Source organism: Plecotus auritus, assembly GCF_963455305.1.
Source record: "Plecotus auritus genome assembly, chromosome: 6".
Classification (NCBI taxonomy): Eukaryota; Metazoa; Chordata; class Mammalia; order Chiroptera; family Vespertilionidae; genus Plecotus; species Plecotus auritus.
The window spans coordinates 108,430,711-108,453,553 of NC_137773.1; the positions used below are offsets into that span (position 1 = coordinate 108,430,711).

Sequence of the window (22,843 nt, forward strand, 5' to 3'; positions counted from 1 at the left end):
CTGTTGGTCTTGGAGCAAAGCTTTCAAATGTGGCTTTCACCCTGAGAATAAATTAACCAAGCAGCCTACTCAACTAGGCTTGAGTTAAATGGTTGACCTGTTAACTAGGAAGGGGAAACCAGCCTAGTTAATGATAGATTGGTTCTCAGAGAGTTGCTTTCATCAGTGGGAAGGTAATCACCAGGGTAGGTGCTTCCTAGTAGCTCAGCTCTCAATTAATGAGCAGATGAGAGTGGGCAGCCCTTTGGTCCCCTGTTGCATGTTAGGTTGGTGTACAGTCACCATATGAAATAGGATCAGGCCTGCCTTCTACTTTGGTGGTTAGATTCTACTAGAATTCTTATGAACCGTGGTGCATGCCACTAACCGTGGTGGTCTCAGCCTCAGAGTGTGTGTGTGTGTGTGTGTGTGTGTGTGATGTCATCACAGCCACAGGAGCACAGAGCCGTGTGTGTGTGTGTGTGTGTGTGTGTGTGTGTGTGTGTGTGTGTGTGATGTCAGCACAGCCACACGAGCACGGAGCCGTGTGTGTGTGTGTGTGTGTGTGTGTGTGTGTGTGTGTGTGTGTGTCAGCACAGCCACACGAGCACGGAGCTCCGGGTTTCATGATATTAGCTTCTCTACAGTGAACAGACCTGCTCTCTGCTCTTGACTCCCAGCTGAGACGGAGGATGCTTTGTTGCTGTTATTCTACCAAAGGGTGATTTGCACCCTAAGCGGTCCCAGTAGGGACCAATTTCCTGCTTCCAGAGCGGCTGCTGCGGCCAATACAGTAAGAGCAGGCGCCACTTCACATTTCTAGAAGGATCTCACGGAGGCATAAAACTGCTAGAGTCCGGGAGCCCCAACCACGAGCATGGGGAACGCGCATTCCAAAGGCAGCGGCAGGGACAGTGGGCTGCACCGCCCCGAGCTGTCCTTCTATGGCTCCTTTCCTAGGAGATGGAGCGAGAATGTCTTTCTAAATAACGAGCTGCTAACCTCCAAGATCCTGTCCATGCTGCGGCCACAGTCAGAGCAGGGCTTCCAGACGGGCCACCTCCACTACCCTGCCCACTTTCTCAGCACCAACTCTGTCTTTGCCTCCGTCACAGCATCCGTGAAGGAGCCCCCGAGGCCCACCCTCCTGTCTGACGGCAGCCTGGCCCTCTCCAGGAATGCCGGCATGACAGTCTCGCAGAAGGGGGGTCCACAGCCAGCACCCAGCCAAGCGGGAACAGGGGCGAGACTCGGGTAAGCTGGGTGGGTCCTCCCTGCTGTCGGGTGCAGGTGGAGGGAGGGGGCTCGGGTGTGGCAGTCCACAGGGACCCTGCCGGCAGCCTCTCTGAAAAGAGACCTCGGGTGTGAGTCTGCCAGTGGGCCCCCAGCCAAGAGGTGAGTTTCCTGTGAACGCTTGTTTCAGAGACACTGCTTGTCCTTTTTAAAAACAGTGTGTTTTTGCTTCATACTCTCGAAGGACCCTCGTCCAGGGTCCCTTTCTTTACTCAAGATGAGGCTAAAAGTCCCACTGAGGTTGCCATGGAGTTTGCATCCTGTTATTTATGCCCCCACCCAGTGTTTCCAGGACTCCGAAGCAGTTCGTTTTATACCTTTCAGCAGTGTTCGGGAGAAAGCCTAATGCTAAACAATGTCATCGTGTGACCCTTGTTCGAGTGGTGGGGAAAGGAGCGGATTGTCTTTCTCTGAAGGGGTCTCCCTCCACCCCCCACTGAGTGAGGCTTTGCCCGCGAACTCTGAACTCTCGCTTGAAGGCATTTGGGGACTCCCCTGGCCAGTAAAGGAAACATACACTTACCCCACACTCTGACTGTATCTGAACATTGAAGTTTGTTATGCTGGAAGAAGTCCTGATGTTGTGTTGACAAGCTTCTAATTTTCAAAAGTGATTTGTGACAAAGTTAAGGCTTATATTAAAATCCACAAAGTTCTCAACTCGTATTTAAACAGATTGATTAACAGTCTGATTTGCCTTCATAGGACGGGGTGTGCATATTTAATTCAATATTTTGAAATAATTGTTTTTATGATTTTTCTTTAGACCAGTCATAGGAGAGATGGATGAAGCCGACTCTGTATTTTTGAAATTTAAGCAAACAGCTGACGACTCCCTTTCACTTACATCCTCGAACGCCGAGTCCATTTTTGTAGAAGGTACAGTCATCCCAATTCCTTCACTGGTGACATGTGGTCTCCACCCACCTGGGGGATGCTGGGACCACATCAGTTTGTCCATGGGATGAAGGCCAGTCAGGCTGAGGCACTGAGCAGTGGCCTCTCGCCCTTCCCCCAGACTCCTACACTGCCTCACTGCGGAGTGAGATCGAATCGGACGCCCACGAGTTCGAGGCTGAGTCCTGGAGCCTGTCTGTGGACCCGGTGTACGCAAAGGAACAAAAGAAGGAGGTGGCGAAGAGACAGGATGTGATTTATGGTAAGAAATGCTACACCCCACACTGGCACTTCCTTCTTTTCTTTCCTTTTGTCTTTTTTTCAAAATTTTCCACCTGGAATCTGGGCTCCACTGCTGACGCCCCCTGAGACTCTGTCACCCGCTCACTGCTCTCCCCAGGACAGCCCTGCCTTTGGGGCCAGGGAAGAGGTGGCCAGGAACATCCCCAAGAGTCAGGATGGCCAAATGCCCTGGCCTGACTCATCTTACCTTGTTGGTGACCCTGAGAGAGAAGAAAGGCTTGAGCATAGCTGTGATTGGGGTGTTGGGGAAGCATGTCCCTTTCTCCTCATGTGACTGTAGCACCAGCTTCATGGTAGGTGCTCCTTCCCATCGGCTGCCAGGGAACTGGGCCATGGGCAGCCACTGTCCTGAGACGGGAGGTTGTAGGTTGCAATGAAAATCCCAGCTCCTAAGGCACAGAGCCATTCCTAGGCCAGGAGCTGTGCTAGGGGCCCCAGCCCTCCAGGCCCCTCTCAACAGGGTGACAAAGGCCCAAGGCAACCCACTGGAAGGGAGAGCAGCAACAGGAGAGAGAAACATCGATTGGTTGCCTCTCATACGCACCCCAACTGAGGACTGAGCCCACACCTACGTATGTGTCCTGACAGGAATCGAACCCATGACCTTTTGGTGTACAGGATGATGCTCCAGCCAACTGAGCCAGTCCAGCCAGGGTTGTTACTGGTTCTTCTCATGGTCCTCTTCATGGGAACCATCCCCCAACAATGAGTGATGTGTCACCTGAGGGGGCACTTTCCTGTTCCTCGATGGCATTCTGGGAGGGAATTCTGGCACTTCCAGAAGCGTCTTCTCTGTATCCCACTCGGCAGGTCTAGCTCCGAGAGCCCCATGTGCCACTTGGTGGTGTCCGCTGGTACTCGCGTCCTTCTATGTTTCACATGCTGAGCTCCCTGCCTGGGCCGAGTAAGGTGGGGTGTGGCTGTGGAGGAAAACCTTGGTGGATGCTTTCCCTCAGGGTCCAGAGCCAGGCCACAGGCCACAGGTCCTGCAGAGAGGGACAGGGGGACCAGCCTAGATCCCCCTTCCATCTGGGCAGCCAGTTGCCACATGATCTATACTGCTGGGCAAACACAGACTGCTTCCAGTCCTCCTCCGGCCCCCGCTGGACACCTGGGGCCCAGCCCTGTTGACCTTGGTTTTGTCTCGAACAGCTTTAAGGTCTTGTCTTGAACATAGAAAAACTCTAACACAAAACCTGATCTTTCTTTGCCTTTTACAATGAATTCAAATCTCACTTGCCCTGGCCAGGTGGCTTAGTCTGAGTTTGGCCATTGACATGCACAAATGTGTGAGTTTCACACCCCAAGGAGTGGTGTTTATCCAAACAATCTTCTGGCTTAAACAGCCTTGAAATGTCTTTGTTCGACTCTCGGCACAAACCCTCCTGTGGCCCCAGCTGATTTGGCTCAGTGGCTAGAGCATTAGCCTGAGAACTGAAGGGTCCTGGGTTCGATTACTGTCAAGGGCATGTACCTCGGTTGCAGGCTCAATCCCCAGCCCCAGTCGGGAGGCAGCCCAAGATGTGTCTCTCACACATCAATGTTTCTCTTTCTCTGTCTCTCTTCCTCCCTTCCACTCTCCCTAAGAATCAATCGAAAACTTTCCTCAGGGTAGGATTAACAACAACAACAAAAACACCCTCCTGTGAATTTGAGGACTCAGTACACATTCTGGGTCCTCTCTGTCCTGATATCACTCCATCCCTCGCTGCTCCCTTAAGCTGGGACCCCTGCAGCTCTGGGGCGGGAAGGCCTGGCCCCTGGGCAATAAGGCCACGAGGAGGAGGATTTGGGTGGAGAACTGAGAAATCAGCCTGGTGCATGGTGGGCAGGCAGTACACACAGTGCCCCCGTGGGACACAAGAGTAGCCAAGCCAGGGTGTGCTCCCCACTCTGGGTAAGTTCTGTCGTCCATGTCCCCGCAGAGCTGATACAGACAGAGGTGCACCACGTGCGGACGCTCAAGATCATGCTGAAGGTCTACTCCAGGGCCCTGCAGGAGGAGCTGCAGTTCAGCAGCAAGGCCATCGGCCGCCTCTTCCCGTGTGTAGACGATCTGCTCGAGGTGCATGGCCACTTCCTCTCTCGGCTAAAGGAACGCCGCCAGGAGTCCCTGGAAGAGGGCAGCGACCGGAATTACATCATCCAGAAAATCGGGGACCTTCTGGTACAGCAGGTGGGCAAGGCCCGAACAAGCCCCGCCCCCTCTGTTCCTCCCAATAACAAAAACATGGCTTCCCTGCAGTATTGTAATTCATAAGAAATACACCTGGTCTTCATCCAGCTTCCTGGCTCACAGCTCCCCAACCCTGGGATTGCCTAAGTGCTGAGAGCATAAAGGTGTCTGGTATGTGAATGAGGTAACTTTTCGAAAGAGCCTAAGGATGGGAGCTGATTGCCAGGGGACCCGACCATTGATTCGAGGGTTGGAATTTCGTCCCACCCCCGACATTGGGTGGGAAGAGGGTCTAGAGGTTGAATCAATTGATAGTGGTCAGTGAGTTAATCAATAGTAACTGTGTAGTGAAGCCTCCATAAAAACCCAGTACGGTTTGGAGAGCTTGCAGGCTGTGAACACATGGAGGTTTGGGGAGTGGTGCCTGGGCAGGTCATGGAAGCTCTGTGCCCTTTTCCCATCCTGGCCCCACCCATCTCTTCCATCTGGCTGTTCCTGAGTTACATCTTTTATAACAAACCAGTGATCTAGAAAGTACCATGTCTCTCTCCGTTCTGTGAGCCGCTCTAGCAAATTCATCTAACCCAAGAAGGGGATGGTGGGAACCTCTGATTATAGCCAGTTGGTCAGGAGCTCAGGTGACAGCTGGTGTCTTGGGGAGGGATACTTTTGAGGGGCTGAATCCTTAACTGGAATCTCATGCTGTCTCCAGGTAGACAGTGTCAGACCCTGCTGTTGTCTGAGAATCATTACTATGGAGGGGACCACCCCCACATTGGAATTGGGCCCAGGAACCCTTTCCCCCAATTGGTTGAGAGCCTGCCGCTCTGGAAGACAATGATCCGGGGCCCTTCCTGCTGTGTGTGCAGCTAATGGTCTAACACCACAGACACCTAAATAGCAACACACTTGTGCAATCACTGTCCAGCTGTGAATTCTGGACTTTTCTTTGGTTGGTTGGCTGGTCTTTATTTTTTTGTCTTGGTGGCTATGTTTTGATTGTTAGAAGCATATCTATGACCCAAAGCCATTCATGGAGGAGTGGGGAGTGTTGACCCTGAATTGACTTCGGAGTCAACCTCTGAGTCTTGGCCAAGATTGACAGAAGATCTCGTTACCCCTCATCTGACCTCAGAGTGCGCCAGGATCTGAGTCAGCTCATTAGAATTAATTAGAAGATGCCCCTTTTGCTTTTAAATTTTTCTAACATTCTTTGGCTTAAATTTATTTTTTCATCTCAGATTTCAGGAAGTTGTTACAGCACGTATGATGGCATGAAGCCATGAGCACTTTGCGTTCCTTGTGCCTTGCCGTGAGGCACCTGTAATGAAGCAGTGCTGTGTTTGAGTGTGTGTTAGAGAAGGAAGTAAAATTGCAAGTGAACTTAGTATTTATTTTAGGAGAAAACAGATGAGCTGAAAGAAAACTTTCCCTGGTGGTTAACATCTCCACTGTCTTTCTTCAGTTTTCAGGTGAAAATGGAGAGAGAATGAAAAAGAAATATGGTGTCTTTTGTAGTGGACACAACGAAGCGGTCAGTCATTACAAGTTGCTGCTGCAGCAAAATAAGAAATTTCAAAACTTGATCAAGGTAAAAATTTATTATTATTTTAATTAAAAACGTATCCTCTTTGCTGTAGGTTTTTTCCCACAGAGCTGGTTGGAGATCCTTTGATGAAGGTACCTGTTATAAATCGATGATTTTCAAGTTATTTCATTCTTAATGGCACACTTATTCAGAACAAGTCAGTGGAATCTTCTGGAGAATCCCCAGGTGCATAGTAGAGTTAGAGCTTTGTTCCTCAACACACCAGGGTGACCCCTGAGATGCCCCAGCATAGAGCCCGCTGACCATCTTTCTCAAAATGTTGAGGTGACACAAGTGTGGTTTCAAGGGGCACCCTTCCCTGGAAACCACCCCCTCCAGAGTCACCTGTTAGGGCTTCAAACACTGCAGCTGATGCAAGGTGTGCCTTACTCTAAACCTTTGCCTCTTCCCCTCTCTGGTCCCCATCTGTTCCCTGATAGCCTGTGGAATGACCCACACTCATCTTTTGCCTATCAGTGTGTGGACGCTCAAACTCAGAACTAAAAATACGTCCCCAGCCGGGTCAGGCAAGGCCCACCTCCCATGTTCTAGAAAGTACACCTGGTTGAGACCGCTGGGCTCCATCAGTGTGGCTCTGCAGCAGCCCCTGCCACCTGATCCAGAAGGGTTCTACCACCTGCCACCTGCACCCTGAGGTGACATTCTCTAATGGTCATTTCACTCCATTATCATCATAGTGCATAGACATGAAAGGGAGAGGGCACTTCAGGGCCTGAATTCTTCTGTGCTGAGCGGTGGGACAGGCCACCCGACGTCATGAGCTAGAAACACCTGGAAAGTGGGAAGGTTCTGATGAATCTCACACATCCCACTGGGACTCTGCGGTCCTCTCTGCAGTGCTGGCATTTTTGAAGCAGGCGAACGGTGGGTTGGTACACTCTGGAGAGCTGCTCTCAGTCCCCACCCAGGAACAGCTTCTGAAGGCCACTTCTTGGGCTCTTACCAGAGGTGTGCATCACACACCAGCAGGGAGCGGTTCAGGAGGCCCCGGCCCAGTCGTTCTGGAAGGTTCCAACAGCCGTCAGTCAGTGGTGGGGTCTTCCCATGCAGGGGTGCGTGTGTGCATCATGCAGCTCTCCAGGTGGTTCCCATAGCCGCCTCTGGCTGGTCTAGCTTCTTCTCAGCTGGTCTCTCGGGGGCCTCTTTGCAACAGGCATGGCTGTCTTGGCCTTTGTTGCCTTTATGCATACGGCCGGGATCCCTGCTTTTAAATATCTGGTGAAGTGCAGAGAAAAGGCCCCCATCAGCCAAAAGAGGAAGGAGGTCCAGCCTTGGGATCTGATCAAGTTCAATGCACTGATTTGGCAGAAATAAAGGGTCAGTGTGTCATGCTTTCTTTCCATTCCATAGAAAATCGGCAGCTCCTCCATCGTGAGGCGCCTTGGCATGCAGGAGTGCATTCTTCTGGTCACTCAGCGCATAACCAAGTACCCCGTGCTGGTGGAGCGCATCATTCAGAACACGGAAGGTGCGGCAGCCGCCTCCCGCCTTGCCCATTGGTGCTGGGGGGTCTGTCTCCCTGCCCCCTCTTGGCAGCGGATTAGATAAGTGCCCCTCGGATTTGTCCCTGGTTCTCTGGATTCAGCTGAGCGTGGCACTTGTGAGCTGAGTGCCACCATGCGAATCCACTGTGTTGGGTGCTGGGGTTTCCAACAAAGAAAGATGGACACTGAGTCTCATTTGCCTGCTGTTACCCCTGGCCCCTGGCCCAGGCATCTGGGGAGTGAATGAATGATGGAGAAAGTGCCCTCGTTAAGGTCACTCCTGAGTGATCCATGGCCAGGGCCACGAGAGGGACTTGCCTACAACATGGAGGGCCGAGGAGAAGGCACGCAGCCCAGCTCTCCATGGCCAGGGCAGTGCTGGCCACGCTCCCTCATCTCCAGGGGATTTGAGCGTGGGAAAATGAGCACATTTCCCACCACGAGAGCCAGATCCCTAGCTTGTGGTAATGGCGGGGTACAGGGAGACTGTTCACCACACGGGGCCCACGGAGCTGGCAGGGCTGCTTTTATCCATGCGGTGTGCCTTACTTCAACAGAAACTCTGTCTTAGTAAAACCAGGCGCTGGGCTACTGCGTTTATTTTGGAGAAGCATTTATGTCTTGGGAAATTCAAGTTGGGAGGTGATTCTTGAGGGTCCTCCAAGCAGTGGCCTCAGGGAATGTCGCTCACAGACCCCATAGTGTGTCCACCTCTGTCATGTTCGTGAACGCCAACGAAGGAAAGCACTAACTCTGCTCTGTGTGGCAGCTGGCTCTAAGGACTACGAAGACCTGACCCAGGCCCTGAACCTCATCAAAGACATTATCTCCCAAGTGGACACCCAGGTCAGCGAGTGTGAGAAAGGCCAGCGCCTCAGAGAGATCGCAGGGAAGATGGACCTGAAGTCCTCCAGCAAGCTCAAGAACGGGCTTCCCTTCCGCAAGGAGGATATGCTGCAGCGGCAGCTGCACCTGGAAGGCACGCTGGCCTGGAAGACCACGGCGGGGCGCCTGAAAGGTGAAGCCCTGCCGGCGCATGGCGAGTGGCAGCACGCTGTGGGAGGGTGGCACCCTCTGCATTAGTGGTGCCATCTCGGAGTAGTGGCTCCCATCTTCGACCAGTGGCACCTTCTTGGTTTGGTGCCACCTTCTTGAATTGGTGCTGCCATCTTGGAGTGGTGCCACGACCTTGGAGTAGGGGTGCCCTCTTGGTCAGTGAGCACCATTTGGGGTGGGTGGGTGCTGGCTGGCCAGAGCCACTGCAGTCTGGCTGCTTCGTGGCTGAAGGGAGGTTGCGTGCAGAGTCGGGATGAGCACAGGCAGCCAGGAGTGGAGTGAGAATGAGATACTCACACCAGCACCCCTTCCTCCAGGGTGTGAGATGGTGTGATGCACACGAGGAGGGCAGGGGACTCAGACTTTTAAACAGAAATCCAAAGCTTCGTGAGGCCCAGGTTACTTCCAGATGGGTGGGCCTGCAGTGGGCCCAACCACCAAAGAGCCTGGTTTGGGTAGAAAACACCGCACAGACCAAGTGTCCCCAGGCATCCCAGTCACTGCTAAGGGTGTGCTCTTAGCCCAACTTTCAAAATTCATGGTCTGATCTCACGCTCGAGGTTCCCGTCCATTTCATGAGCCTCTAGAACAGGGGTGGGCAAACTTTTTGACTCGAGGGCCACAATGGGTTCTTAAACTGGACCAGAGGGCCGGAACAAAAGCATGGATGGAGTGTTTGTGTGAACTAATATAAATTCAAAGTAAAGAAGCGGAGGGGAGAGCAAGAGAACCGTCCGCTCTTTCGGCTCCGCGGGCCGGATAGAACAGCCGAACGGGCCGGATGCGGCCCGTGGGCTGTAGTTTGCCCACGGCTGCTCTAGAAGCATCCTGGCCTGTCCACTGGCATCAGCCTCTGTAAAGTTCCTAAAGGGAGTGGCAAAATCTTCAGGTGGTCAAACGACAGAATGTGTTGGTTCGTATTTTGCATAACATGCGTCCAGTAGATACAGTGTAGTGCCTCCTGTGCCAGGCCCTGCGGTGGGTGGTAGAAGCCCCCTGCCCTTATGGGGCTCTAGTCAGCGGGCAGAGAGAGAGAAGCCAGTCAGCAGAGACATAGGGAAAGTGTAGTGAGTGCTTTGGAGGAAGCCAGAGGCTGGGTTGAGGGTGTCTGGTTCTCCCTGAGAAGGCCGTGTTCAGGGCATGAGTGCTCGTGTCGGAAACACACTCATGATCTGCATCAAGTGAGATGTACCTACAGGGACAAGACACCCACCTGCTGCCCCGGGCCGGAGGCTCAGGGCCACGAGGGAACGGGAGTGCATTGCTGCGGTAGGAGGCAGGAGGCGAGGGTCCAGCACCTCAGGTCCCGGGTGGCCTGGGACAGGTAGAAGCGGGGAGGGGTGCAGAGTTCACATTTGAGAAATCATAGTGAGAGAACCTCGAATACCAGACCGGCAGGCACCATTACAACGGGACATCAGGGCACAGGGCCCGGCAGTGCAGCGGCAGAAATGTGGGAACCCAGGCAGGTGGTGGGGAGGCGTGAGGTCAAAAGGAAACCCTCGGGCTCCTGCAGAAGCATCATGGCTCTGGGCTGGGAGTGGCCCAGGCTCCTGCCATGGTGCCGAAGGCCTCCTCAGGTTCCGTGTCTCCCGGCTGCCCAGCAGGACGCACACGGCCATGCCCTCATGCATTGCCTCCTGTCCTCTCCCCTTAGATGTCCTTGCCGTTCTGTTGACCGATGTGCTGTTGCTGCTACAAGAAAAGGACCAGAAGTACATCTTCGCTTCTGTGGTATGTGTCCTCTCTTCACACCAAGAGCTGCTTTAAAGCCGACTGCGCAGAAGGCGCTGGGTGGAGAGTGGCCGGGCTGCATCCACAACGAGGCGAGAACAGCACAGAGTGAGGTGGCTAGACAAGCCCATCCATAAGTCACGTGTTGTCCCCGGTCGTGCCAGGGGTCCTGTCTAGTTGGTCTGACAAGGCTGCAAGGGCTCGTGCAGACACCCTCTGTCTGCATTTCTGTGTCTTTCTGTCACAAGCACTCAGATCCTCACAGGCCCCAGCATCCTTGCCAGGAAAGCCCCTCCGCCCTTCCCAGGGACTTTCTGGCTCATCAGGCAGCCACCACCCTTGTGTTGTGACCATGTTGATCCCACAGCAGGCTGCCCCAGGAGACCCTTGCTGTGCAGCTGGTGGGCTGGGGTCGGGCTGGGATGCCAGTCACCCTCCCGGCCCATAGCCCCCGGGATTTGGCTTCCTCCTCTGCTCACCTAGAGGGCCCCGCATCCTCAGGGTTTAACAACACAGACCTCCCTGCAGGGGAGGTGTCGGTCCCCCCGCCAGGCCTCCAGGTTCACCTGACAAGGAGGGCAGCGCTGACTCAACTATGAAATCATGTACCTTTCCCAGATTTAAAAGCCTCCCAGGTTTCCCAGCATGCAGACTGGGTCAGGTTGCTTTGTGGCCAGCCAACCACCCTCGGCCCCTCCCCTGGCCGGCCCCACCCCCAATCAAGGGCAGGGCCGGCCCACCAACCGCCAGAAGCCCCTCCGGGCCCCACCCGTGCACAAATTCATGTACTGGGCCTCTAGTTGATTATAAACACATTTGTTTAAGCCCATTAAACAGATGCATTAAAGCAGTGGTCGGCAAACTCATTAGTCAACAGAGACAAATATCAACAGTACAACAATTGAAATTTCTTTTGAGAGCCAAATTTTTTAAACTTCTTCTAATGCCACTTCTTCAAAATAGACTCGACCAGGCCATGGTATTTTGTGGAAGAGCCACACTCAAGTGGCCAAAGAGCCTCATGGGGCTTGCGAGCCACAGTTTGCCGACAACTGCATTAAAGGATGATACGAGGATGTCATTGCAATAGTGTCTTTTTCCCCCAGATGGTAAAATATTTCTACTTTGAATTGTTTGAAAATAAGTGGGGCGCCCTGCAGTAAAAGGTGACCCTCTCACCTTGTTCCACCCATGTAGGATTCGAAGCGCCCCGTCATCTCATTACAAAAGCTCATTGTGAGGGAAGTAGCCAACGAGGAAAAAGCCATGTTTCTGATCAGCGCCTCCCTGCAAGGGCCTGAGATGTACGAGATTTACACCAGTTCCAAAGAGGAGAGAAACGCCTGGATGGCCCACATCCGAAGGGCCGTTGAGAGGTGAGCAGGGCCTGTGTGTTCCACGCTGGCCATTTTTCCCTTGGCTGTGACCTTGACCTGCCCAAGAGAACACCAGAAATCACAGGCAGTTGGGAGACCTTTGCTTTCCCTCTCCCACTTTCCACCTTGGTGCTTTTTCCATCCCCTTATTTAAAAGATGCCACCATGCCGACTCCTCTAAAAGGGCCCCAAAGTGTCTCGCCAGGGGGGAACATGGAGCCAGGCAGCTCTGACTTCCGTTCTGGTGGGACACTCACCTGACACACAGGCTGTCCCCATCCTGCCACCACCCACCTCCCTGCACCCCACCCCCATCTGGGGCCAGACCTGTTGGAGCAGATAATGGCATTCTGTCCTTCCTCCTCCAGCCAGGGAATCCCTCAGGACCCCAGCCCTGTGGTTCTGTGTGATGCCTGGCTGCTGGTCCACCCAGTAGATGGGAAAAGGTGGCCCAGCCCCCGCGCCTAGGCAGCCTGCCACTTCCTCTCTCTGTGCCTGGAAAACTCCCAAAGCCTTCGCCTGCTTGGTGCTCCCTCCATCCTCGCCTCAGCTCTGCTAGCCTTGCAGCCTCCGTGCTGGGCAGGTCCCTAGGGACCGAGCTGTCCCCATCTCTTCCTCCAGCTGTGGCAGGCAGTTAAAACGTGTGGCTGGTCCTGGCCCAGTAGTTCAGTTGGTTAGAGCATCGTCCTGATACACCAAGGTTTGGGGTTTGAACCCCAGTCAAGACACATATAAAAATTAACCATTGAATGCGTAAGTGGAACAACAAATTTTTTTTTTAAATAAATCTTTATTCAGATTATTACAATTATTTCTCCTTTTTCCCCCCATAGCTCCCCTCCACCCCTTTCCCACCCCACCTTCTGCCCTTACCTCCCCCCCACTGTCCTCATCCATAGGTGTATGATTTTTGTCCATTCTCTTCATGAACCCCCCATACCCCTTTCCCCCTGAGAATTATCAGTCCACTCCCTTTCTATGCCCCTGATTCTATTATATTCACCAGATTATTCTGCTCCTCAGGTTTTTAATTCGCTTGATTTTTAGGTTCGCTTGTTGATAGATATGTATTTGTTGTTCATAATTTTTCTCTTTACTTTTTTCTTCTTCCTCTTCTTTAGGAATACCTTTCAGCATTTCATATAATACTGGTTTGGTGGTGATGAACTCCTTCAGCTTTTTCTTATCTGTGAAGCTCTTTATCTGCCCTTCAATTCTGAATGATAGCTTTGCTGGGTAGAGTAATCTTGGTTGTAGGTTCTTGCTATTCATCACATTGAAAATTTCTTGCCACTCCCGTCTGGCCTGCATAGTTTCTGTTGAGAAGTCAGCTGACAGTCGTATGGGTGCTCCCTTGTAGGTAATTAACTGTTTTTCTCTTGCTGCTTTTAATATTCTCTCTTTGTCTTTTGCTCTTGGCATTTTAATTATGATGTGTCTTAGTGTGGTCCTCTTTGGATTCCTTTTGTTTGGGGTTCTGTGGGCTTCCTGGACTTGTAAGTCTATTTCTTTCACCAGGTGGGGGAAGTTTTCAGTCATTATTTCTTCAAATAGGTTTTCAGTATCTTGCTCTCTCTCTTCTTCTGGCACCCCCATAATTCTGATGTTGGTACGCTTGAAGTTGTCCCAGAGTCTTCTTACATTATCTTCAACTTTTTGGATTTTTTTTTTTGCTTTTTGCTTTTTCGGTTGAGTGTTTTTTGCTTCTTTGTATTTCAATTCTTTGACTTGATTCTTGTGTTCCTCTATTCTGTTTCTGGGTCTCTGTATAATATTTTTTATTTCAGTCAGTGTATGTTTAATTTCTAGTTGGTCCTTTTTCATATCTTCGAGGGTCTCGTTATATTTATCGGCCTTTTCTAGGATATTCTTAAAAAGTCTTATAACCGTGGTTTTGAATTCTATATCCAGTCGTTTGTTTTCCTCCATTTCTTTCGTTTGTGATCTGATTCTTTGACCCCGCATTTTCATTGATTCCCTGAGTTGGTAAGGTAGATATTTGTGCTAGGTTTCCAATATGGCCCAGTGGGTCTGCTTCCCCAGTTAACCTGAGGTGGACACTCTTGGTGCACCCCTTTGTGGACTGTGTGTACAGCCTTGTTGTAATTAAGTCTTTATTGTTGTTGATATCACTGGGAAGAATTGACCTCCGGGTCAGCTGGCTGTAAGGATCAGCTGTGTCTATGCTGGGAGAAGCCCGGTGCTGGAGACAGTCCTATAGGATTAGACTTGCCAAATTGCAATAGCCTCTGTGCTCAGCTTGGATGGGGTGGAGCCTCAGTCTTGGTTTCCTGTCAGCCCCGCCCCTGCGCGCACCTGCGCTTTCAGTCCTCCGCCTTCCCCAGCTCGAGTCTCCGCCTGAGAGTCCAGACTCCCCCCACAAGAGCGTGGGTCCCCAGGGGCTCGCCTGGAACCGGGGTTCACTGCAGTCAGAACTGGGGCACAGTGCCGTCAGGAGCCTCTGACTCCCCTCCACCAGGGAAAGCCTGCGGCAACCTCCGCAGCCCTTGTGCGCACCGGCGCGGGCGCGCTTTCAGTCCTCTGTCTTCCCCGGCTCCCGAGTCTCCGCCCGAGAGTCCAGACTCCCCCCACAAGAGCGTGGGTCCCCAGGGGCTCGCCTGGAACTGGGGCTCACTGCAGTCAGAACTGGGGCTCAGTGCAGTCAGAATCCTCTGACTCCCCTCCACTAGGGAAAGCCTGTGGCAACCCCCGCAGCCTTTGTGCGCACCGGCGCTCGCGCGAGTGTGCACTTTCAGTCCTCCGCCTTCCCCGGCTCCCGAGTCTCCACCCGAGAGTCCAGACTCCCCCTACAAGAGTGTGGGTCCCCAGGGGTTCGCCCGGAACTGGGGTTCAGTGCAGTCAGAACTAGGGTTCAGTGCGGTCGGAGGCTTCCTTCCCCCTTCCGCCAGAGGAAGTCAGCCAGGCTTTCAGCCGCCCTTCCTCTCTGTGCGCACAAAGCCCCTTTGCCGTACCTCCAATTCTCTGTGAGCTTTTCTCCTTCCTTCTAGTTGTAGAATTTTCACTCAGCAAGCTTTCCTGTGGTTCTGGATGGTGTCCGTTCTGTCTTTTAGTTGTAGTTTTGAAATTGTTGTGCGAGGCAGCAGTTTAGGTGTTTACCTATGCCGCCATCTTGGTTTTTCCTTGGAACAACAAATTGATGTGTGTCTTTCTCTCTCAAAATCAATCAAATTTTAAAAATTTAAAAAGCGGTGACATGGCTTTCAAGGCATTTTAAGTAAACAAATAAATAAATAATAAAACCTGTGGCTGGTTATATCCCAGCACTGAGATTAGGATCATGCTAATGGCTGTTTTCTCTTCCCTGTCCTCCTTCTCCTGCAACATTGACAAGCTAATCCTACCACAAAATGAGATCCTCTTTAGCAGCTGGTTCTGCAGATAAACTTCTCGGGGCCCATTTCCGAGACCAGTCAGCTCGTGAGCATTCTCAGCCGTCTGTCCCCTTCCCCGCAGCTGTCCGGACGAGGAGGAAGGGCCCTTCAGCGAGGCTGAAGAGGAGAGGAAGGTGGTGGAGGCCCGCGCCCTGAGGCTGAGGGACTTCCAAGGTAAGAGGGAGGGAGTCTGAGCGCCCGTGCCCACAGATGTGCCCCCTAAATGGTGGTGACATAGCCCTGCAGAGCACTGCTTAGGCAGCAGGCCTGGGCCCACCAGTGCCGTTTCTATTCTGTCCCATTGGGATTGGCCGTGGCAAGAATCACTACGCAAGTGACTGGGGGTCTACTGTGGCTGCCTCGGGGTCCAGCTCTGTGGGGTGTTGCAGCGGCTGTTTGTCAGGAGGTGCAGAGTGGTCTTCCGGGGGGGTTGGCCAGCCCGTGTGTGCGTCCTGCCAGGCCTGCTTCACAAAGGGGCACTCAGTGTCCCTGAGCCCCTTCCAGACACAATTGCTTTGCCACACAATGCCCCCGCCCACAGTCCTCATTCAGGGGAGAGTTCACGATGAGTGTCCCAAGCCACATACGAAGAAGCACACGGGCCCTGTACTAGCACAGGACCCCACCGCCTCCTTCCTCAGCCAGGCAGGCCCAGACCAGCCTGGGCTGGGGACCTTGGCTTTCTCCTCCCTATTTTAATTTTTGCTAACTACTTTATTGAGATGTACTTTATTCTCACACCATACAATTCACCCATTTAAAATGTCCCGTCAATGGCTTTTAGCACAATATCACAACCATCACCACAATTAATTTCAGACCATTTTTATCACCCCAAAAGAAAAAACCTGTCCCTGGTAGCAGTCACTGCCTGTTCTTCCTCCCCCAGCTCGATAACTTCTAGCCAGTTGTCTCTATGAATGTGGCTATTCCAGGGACCCTGTATAAATGGAGTTATAGACACTTCTCCTTTTGCATCTTGCTTATTTCACTTAGCATGTTTTCAAGGTCCATCACTTTGCAGCAGGTGTCGGGATTTCCTTCCTTTTGATGACCGAGGAGTATTCCATTGTGTGAATGTAACGCGTTGTGCTTGTTCACTCTTCTCCCAGTTTCAACAGATTCCTGTGAGATTTCAGCAAGGTCATTGCCAAGAACAGTGCCTAGTACTCTGGTCTCAATCAGCTTCCCTCTTCCCGCTCACTAAGTGCATTATTTTAAATTAAGTAACATTTACACAATAAGTACATAAAATTGGGTAGTATATTTTTTATTTCTCTTTGTGAGGAAGTGCACATTTAAATATATTAATTAATAAAAATGTCCAAAAGAAAGGGGAGGAAATCTCATTGGACCCTGGAGGTATAATCCTAGCAAAGTATTCATTTCATCTAATTCTAACTCACAATTTTCTCTGATAGTAATGAAATATATGTCCTGCATGGACACTGTAGAGTCACACAGTAATGTCTCTTCATCACTCATTCCCAAGATTCCTAGTGAATTAGGACTACAAAGATATTTTTTTTTATCAAGATATTCTTTCCCATCTTGGATCAAAAGCTAAATTCACCCTTAACTTTGAGACACTCCCATCAAAACCAGAAGCCAGCCCTGGCCAGGTGGCCCAGTTAATTGGAGCGTTGTCCCCTACACCAAAAGGTTGCAGGTTCGATTCCCAGTTAGGGCACATATCTAGGTTGTGGGTTTGATCTTCGGTCAGGGTGTGTATGTAAGGCCGATTAATATTTCTCTCCCTTGCTCTTTCTCTAAAATCAATTAAAAACATATCCTCCTGGTGAGAATTTAAAAAACTGGAGCCATCCACTTTCCATTATCATCTTCATCTTGACAGTCCCAGCCAGGGAATGTTGAGAGAGACAGAAGAAAGATATGATTGGAAGGGTGGCAACAGAATTATGTTGTTGTTTTTTGGGGGGTTTTTTGTTTGTTTTTTAAGAAAACAGGAGTTGAATGTATTTAACTTAAAGAAGTGAGCAAATTCCTTGTATGAATGACAAAAAAAACAACCACAGAATCAGACAGAAGTGATTCATCAAAGCATGTGCAAAAATGGTATTAAAATATGCAGAATTATGTTTTTGCATGTGACATGATTATTTGCCTACAAAATACAATAGAATCAACTGGAAAATGTTTGGAACTGATAAGAGAGTGAGTGATTTATCTGAAGGTGATGTAGATGTACTAACAGTCACCAGTGAGGAAGTCTAAGCCAGTAAGTCGCAGTGATGGCAGCCGTACAAGCATAAAACAGGAAGACTTGTGAGAAGGCGTTTGACCTAAATGCCTGAAGGAGGACATTCATGACTAGAAAACTAAATCTTATGAGGCTTTCAGTTTGTCCCAAAATTGGCCTATTATGGTCTCACCATACCCCATTGTGTTTGCTGTTTATGATTGTGGGAAGCGATCAGAGGCAGGGCCAGTCCCTCACTGCCTCACGAAGGTTGGATGGAGGGAGCAGTGGACCTTGGGGTGAGGTGGATCAGCAGGGGTCCCCGGAGGCCAGCCCCACTCCGTGAGGCCCCCCAGTGCTGACTCCCGGGGAACAATCCTAGAGAGCCTGACCGCCACTTCCATGGCTTCGCAGAACGACTGAGCCTAAAAGACCAGCAGATTGCACAGAGCCTGCGAGAGAAGCAGCAGATCTTCCTGGAGATGGCCGAGATGAGTGGACTGGACGACTCGGCTCAGCCGCGCCTCCTCTTCCGAGGAGGGGACCTCTCAGAGAACCTGCAGGGCGAGTTCATCCTCAAGTCAGCCATGACCGAGAGTAAGTGGCCTTGCCCCAAGGTCCTCATGGGACAGTGCCTCCCTCTCCAGCACCATTCTGCCCGGGTAGTTCCTTGGGGGACTCCAGGCTGGGCACATGGCCCAGTGTGGCCAACTCGCCACCCTCTCCTGGGCACACTTCTATCTGGCTGGGGGCTGGGCACCCTCCCCAGCACCTGTTAGAGCCAGAGGGTCGTTAGACGTGACCCAGTGCAAGCCCCTGGTTGCAGACTTAGACCACTTTCTCGCACATTTGACACTCCCCAATGCCTGCCACATGAAAGGCACTGTTCCGGGCCCCAGGGATCCGAAGTCGACCAAGATGAGTTCCCACATTCAAGAGGTGACTCTTCTTTCTGAGTGTGGGTCATGGTGATATATCCAGAAACATGTACACGTACACATTTGGTGGGTCATTTCCGAGGGCTCCTGGACCCAGCAGCCCTCCTAGGAGCTGGCCCAGGGTCTGGTGGGAAAATGCACCAGCAGCCATGGGAGGACGCTAGCCGGTAGCTGGCCTGCCCCTGTGTGCGTCCTGCCAGGCCTGCTTCACGGAGCAGTCAGGGTCCATGCCAGAGCCCCTGGCAGCTTCCATGCAGCTACTGGGCCCCCACATCAGGCCAGGCATCCGGTGCTCATTCACTCCAAAGGATAGCCTGCACCCCTCTTTCAGCAGCAAACAAGGCAGACACATCCCCTCCCCTTCTCAGTGAAGGTAACAGAGCAGAGGGGCTCCCACGTGGACTCTGCCCCCATTCAGTCTGGCTTCCGCAGCCATAGTAATGTTCCTCCCATTCCTCCAGTGGCTGTTGTTCTTGGCCCCCTGAGGCCTCTCATGTCCTGGGCCTCGGCCAACCTCACCTGGCCAAAGCCTGTTTGTCCTGGAGCACTTGGTGTGACCCGCCCTGTCCCCAGGTCCTCCCTCCTGTGACCCCTAACATTCTGGAGACTGTCATCACACAAGCAGTGGCCACACAGTTCCTTCTGGACCCAGCATACCCTCAGGCCCAGGGGCCAGGATGCCCCGTCCACATGCTGCCCCGCGGGGCTGGTCTCCTTTAGACACGGAGAGGCCTGACCTGGGCAGGGCGCCTGTGCAGGGAGTGCACAGGGTCAGTGGGGCTGGAGTCCCCCACCGTCCTCTGCCCTGGCCCTGCACCACACCTGACGCGCAGTGTGACTGCACAGAGTGGCTGCATCCCTCCTGTCTCCTTCCACAGTTGAGGACATCCAGAACCTCATCTGCAGGCGGCTGGGCGGCACCCGTGGCCAGGCAGAAGATGGGGGTGCCACTGCGAGCCTGCACCAGAGGGCAGAGGCCTTTGTAGGCTCCGACGGCACCAGTGACCCTGGCAAGAGTGAGTGGTGCCTCCTCCCCCAAGGGCTGGGCCCCGGACCCTTGGGAAGGAAGGCCAGTAGCGGCAGGAGGTTCAGGTTCCTCAGATATTCCCTTTGCTCATGTCCTTGGCAAAGTCGGCATTTGCTGTTTGGCATCTCTGCTGCTACTTCCTGTCGGCGTCCGTATACTCTCTATGGTCAGGGTTTGGGACCGTCCGAGTGTTGTTGGTCATGTTTGACAGCAGCCAGGCCTGCTCCTGCCGATCTCTGCGCCACAGATGCCATGTTTCAGCACAGGCCTAAGGCAGCAGCCCCGCCACAATTTCCTACCTGGGCTCGGGCGGGGGGAAAGGGGGGCTCTAGACCCTGGGGAACCCCAAGCATCCTCATGTGCCTGGCCTGGGGTTTTTAGATGACAGTTTCAGGAAGAAGGTATGTGGCAGTGACCTCAGCCCAGGAGACTGGCAAGACCCTGTGAGCAGTCCAGATGTGAAGCTCGGCAACCCCCCAGGCGCCTCCGAGGAAGCACCGTGGGCGGTACGTTGCTTCCTTGGGCCAGTCCTGAGATCAGTACAGAGCCGGCCCAGTTCGTGTAATTGCTAGCAAGTGTGAACATCTGTTCAGCCTCTCCACCTCACAGCCAGCAGTGGCATGTGATGTTCACTTCATGGTGAATAGCCATGTCTCAGCTCAGGTCAACAAGCAGGCAGGTGAGCCCCATGTCTCTTCCTGCAGGCCCGGCATGTGGGAGGCCGGGAGGGGCAGGCTAGGGCAGCAGCCACGGCCTCCCCCACAGGTGAGGAGCACCATGCAGGGCCATGAGCTTCCAGTGTCCTCACAGCCACGGATGCCAGTCATGCTGGCTGCTCCCTCCCCTTCAACTCAGAACACCCACCCTTGCCAAGCATCAGGGTGAGAGCAGGGCCGGGCGGTGTGCCATGGCCAGGCCCATGGCAGCTGCCTCCACCTCCTGGAGCCACCCTGTGCCCTCACTGTCCAGGCAGTGAGGCAGGGCCTGCCTGTGCTAAGGCAGTCTCGTCAGCACTGGAGTCTGGCTTGCTTCCTCAGGAGCTGTGGGCTCTGACATTGTGTGTCCACAGGTGGAGGCACCGGGCACTGAGTCTGGCCCCCGTCTGCCCATTGCCCTGGAATTGGAGGTAGGCTCAGGCTTGTCCATCTCCCGGGGACTGGCATGCACACCAGGAGGGCTTCGGGCAGAAAGCCAGCACTCTGTCTCTCCACAGCTTGTCCAGCGAATCCAGACACTGTCCCAGCTGCTCCTGAGCCTCCAGGTACAGGGCTGGTAGGCAGTGACAGGCTGCACTGCCCTTCCTGTTTGAGGTTGGGATCTGGGAGAGGGCACAGCCAGCGCCTCATGAGTCCACTTCCCCAGGCGGTCATCACCCAGCAGGACAGCTACGTGGAGATGCAGAGGGCCTCCATCCAGGAGCGCGAGAAGCAGTTCCGGCTGCAGTCAACACGCGGGAACCTGCTGCTGGAGCAGGAGCGGCAGCGCAACTTCGAGAAGCAGCGAGAGGAGTTGGCAGGCGTGCAGAAACTGCAGAACCAGCTGCGGCTGGAGCAGCAGCGCTGGGAGCGCCAACGGGAGCAGCAGCAGCAGGAGCTGGACCTGGCCTCGGCCCACCTACAGCAGCGCCAGAGCGAGACAGCGCGACTACAGGAGCAGCTGGCCCAGGAGCGTGCTGAGCTGGAGCAGCAGCGCCAGGCCTACCAGCACGACCTGGAACGGCTTCGGGAGGCCCAGCGCACCGTGCAACGAGAGCGCGAGCGGCTAGAGCTGCTGCAGAGGCTCAAGAAGCAGAACACGGCGCCCGGGGCGCTGCCACCTGAGCTGCCCACAGAGGTGAGCAAGGGAGAGTGCAACCGCAGGTGTGGGTGCATTGCGGCAGCGCATGCGTGAACTCGCCAGGAGACAAAGGCATGTGTGAGTGTCACCATGCAAGTGCCCGTGTTGGGGCTGCCAGCTCCATGTGTGTGTGTGTGTGTGTGTGTGTGTGTGTGTGTGTGTGTGTGTGTGTGTGTGTGTGTGTTTGTTTGTTTATGGGGACAGGCAGTGAATGGCAGCTCCATCGGGCCCAGCTAAGAGGCTGCAAGCCACTGGCCCAGCATCTGGATGGATGGACAAGGTTCTCCCCAAAGCCCTGTGGAGTAGGCAGTGCTGAGGAGAGCACCTCCCTGTCCATCCCAGGAAGGGCTTCCCGGAGGAGCGATCTCTGGGATGTGTCTTCTGTCCCTCTTTCAGGCCCAGCCCCCAAGCCACCCCCCCAGCTTCAACGGGGAGGGGCTGGAAGGCCCTGAGCGCCCCGAGGTGGCTCGCCGGGACAGCACCCCAGCCGAGAGCCGGCCAGCCAGGAGCGACGTGCCTATCCAGCTGCTCAGCACCACCAACCAGATCCAGAGGCAGGCGGCCGTGCAGCAGCAGATCCCCACCAAGCTGGCTGCCTTCACCAAGGGTGGCAAGGACAAGGGCGGCAAGAGCAGGGGCTCCCAGCGCAGTGAAAGTTCAGGTGAGTTCTGTGCCTGAGGGCAGGTGTGGCAGGGTGGGGCCCAGCTCAGTCTTCTGGGATAGGTGATCTCTGGGAGATGGGTGACCTCCAGTGCCTGCCCAGCCCCTCCTGGACTAGGAGATCCAGTCATGTGAGCAATTAGTGACACCAAAGCACCTCCTTGTGGGCGAACCACAGGACCAGGGCGTTCCTCCTGCGGAGATGCAGGCCCCTCCCCAGCCCGTGGGGAGGTTTATCCTCTCCAAGCAACATCAGCGTGACAGACCCCAGGTCCATTCCCACCTTGGTCCTCAAACTGGACCAGGAAGGGCGTGTCTTGGCAATTCAGAAAGAAGGGCCTGGGAGGCCCTTGTGGGTGGCACCAGAGGCCAGCAGTCAGAGCACCCTAGTCACTCAGGGACACTGGTGACGATGCCAGGGGGTCTCTGGTACTGCTCCAGGGCTCCCTCAGGTGCTGAGTGTTCAGGTGCAGTCAGGGAGCCCTCCTGGACCTACAGAGCAGGGCCTGTGTCCCAGGACTAGGTCCAGAGGTTGGCTTATTCTAGGGGCTTTTTGGGGTTGGCTGGGGGTGTTCTCCCCATTTTGTAAAGTCACTGCATTTGGGGCTTACTGTCTGAGGGGGGTCCCCCTGAAACAGGGTCCTGGGAAGTGCTCAGGAGCGGGGTTGGGGGCTGCCATGTGCGGGAGCCAGGCTGAGCACCCAGGCTGCACCCTCTTCCCTTTGTCAGCCTCGTTTGACCTGAAGCAGCAGCAGCTTTTCAGCAAACTCACAGGCAAGGAGGAGCATGCCTCTCGGAGCCACAGCTCCCTGAGTCCCATCCGGCGCAGCAGCCACAGCTCCGCAGCCCCCCAAGGTGAGCCCAGCCACCCAGGCACAGGGCC

At 53.7% G+C, this 22,843-nt stretch overlaps 1 protein-coding gene across 2 annotated transcripts in view; it reads left to right on the forward strand.

The window, feature by feature from the left end:
• ARHGEF18 (Rho/Rac guanine nucleotide exchange factor 18) overlaps positions 1-22,843 on the forward strand; it is a 73,324-nt gene that overhangs the window by 48,423 nt on the left and 2,058 nt on the right. For both annotated transcript variants that reach the window (XM_080675249.1, XM_080675250.1), the window contains 18 exons: positions 1,095-1,233; positions 2,039-2,151; positions 2,291-2,431; positions 4,398-4,648; positions 6,114-6,239; positions 7,608-7,725; positions 8,511-8,759; positions 10,455-10,531; positions 11,729-11,907; positions 15,382-15,473; positions 17,914-18,096; positions 19,316-19,453; positions 19,846-19,970; positions 20,534-20,590; positions 20,678-20,725; positions 20,827-21,297; positions 21,697-21,961; positions 22,690-22,815. In XM_080675249.1, coding sequence (XP_080531375.1) covers positions 1,095-1,233; positions 2,039-2,151; positions 2,291-2,431; positions 4,398-4,648; positions 6,114-6,239; positions 7,608-7,725; positions 8,511-8,759; positions 10,455-10,531; positions 11,729-11,907; positions 15,382-15,473; positions 17,914-18,096; positions 19,316-19,453; positions 19,846-19,970; positions 20,534-20,590; positions 20,678-20,725; positions 20,827-21,297; positions 21,697-21,961; positions 22,690-22,815 — 2,898 coding nt within the window. The remainder of the gene's footprint in view (positions 1-1,094; positions 1,234-2,038; positions 2,152-2,290; positions 2,432-4,397; positions 4,649-6,113; positions 6,240-7,607; positions 7,726-8,510; positions 8,760-10,454; positions 10,532-11,728; positions 11,908-15,381; positions 15,474-17,913; positions 18,097-19,315; positions 19,454-19,845; positions 19,971-20,533; positions 20,591-20,677; positions 20,726-20,826; positions 21,298-21,696; positions 21,962-22,689; positions 22,816-22,843) is intronic.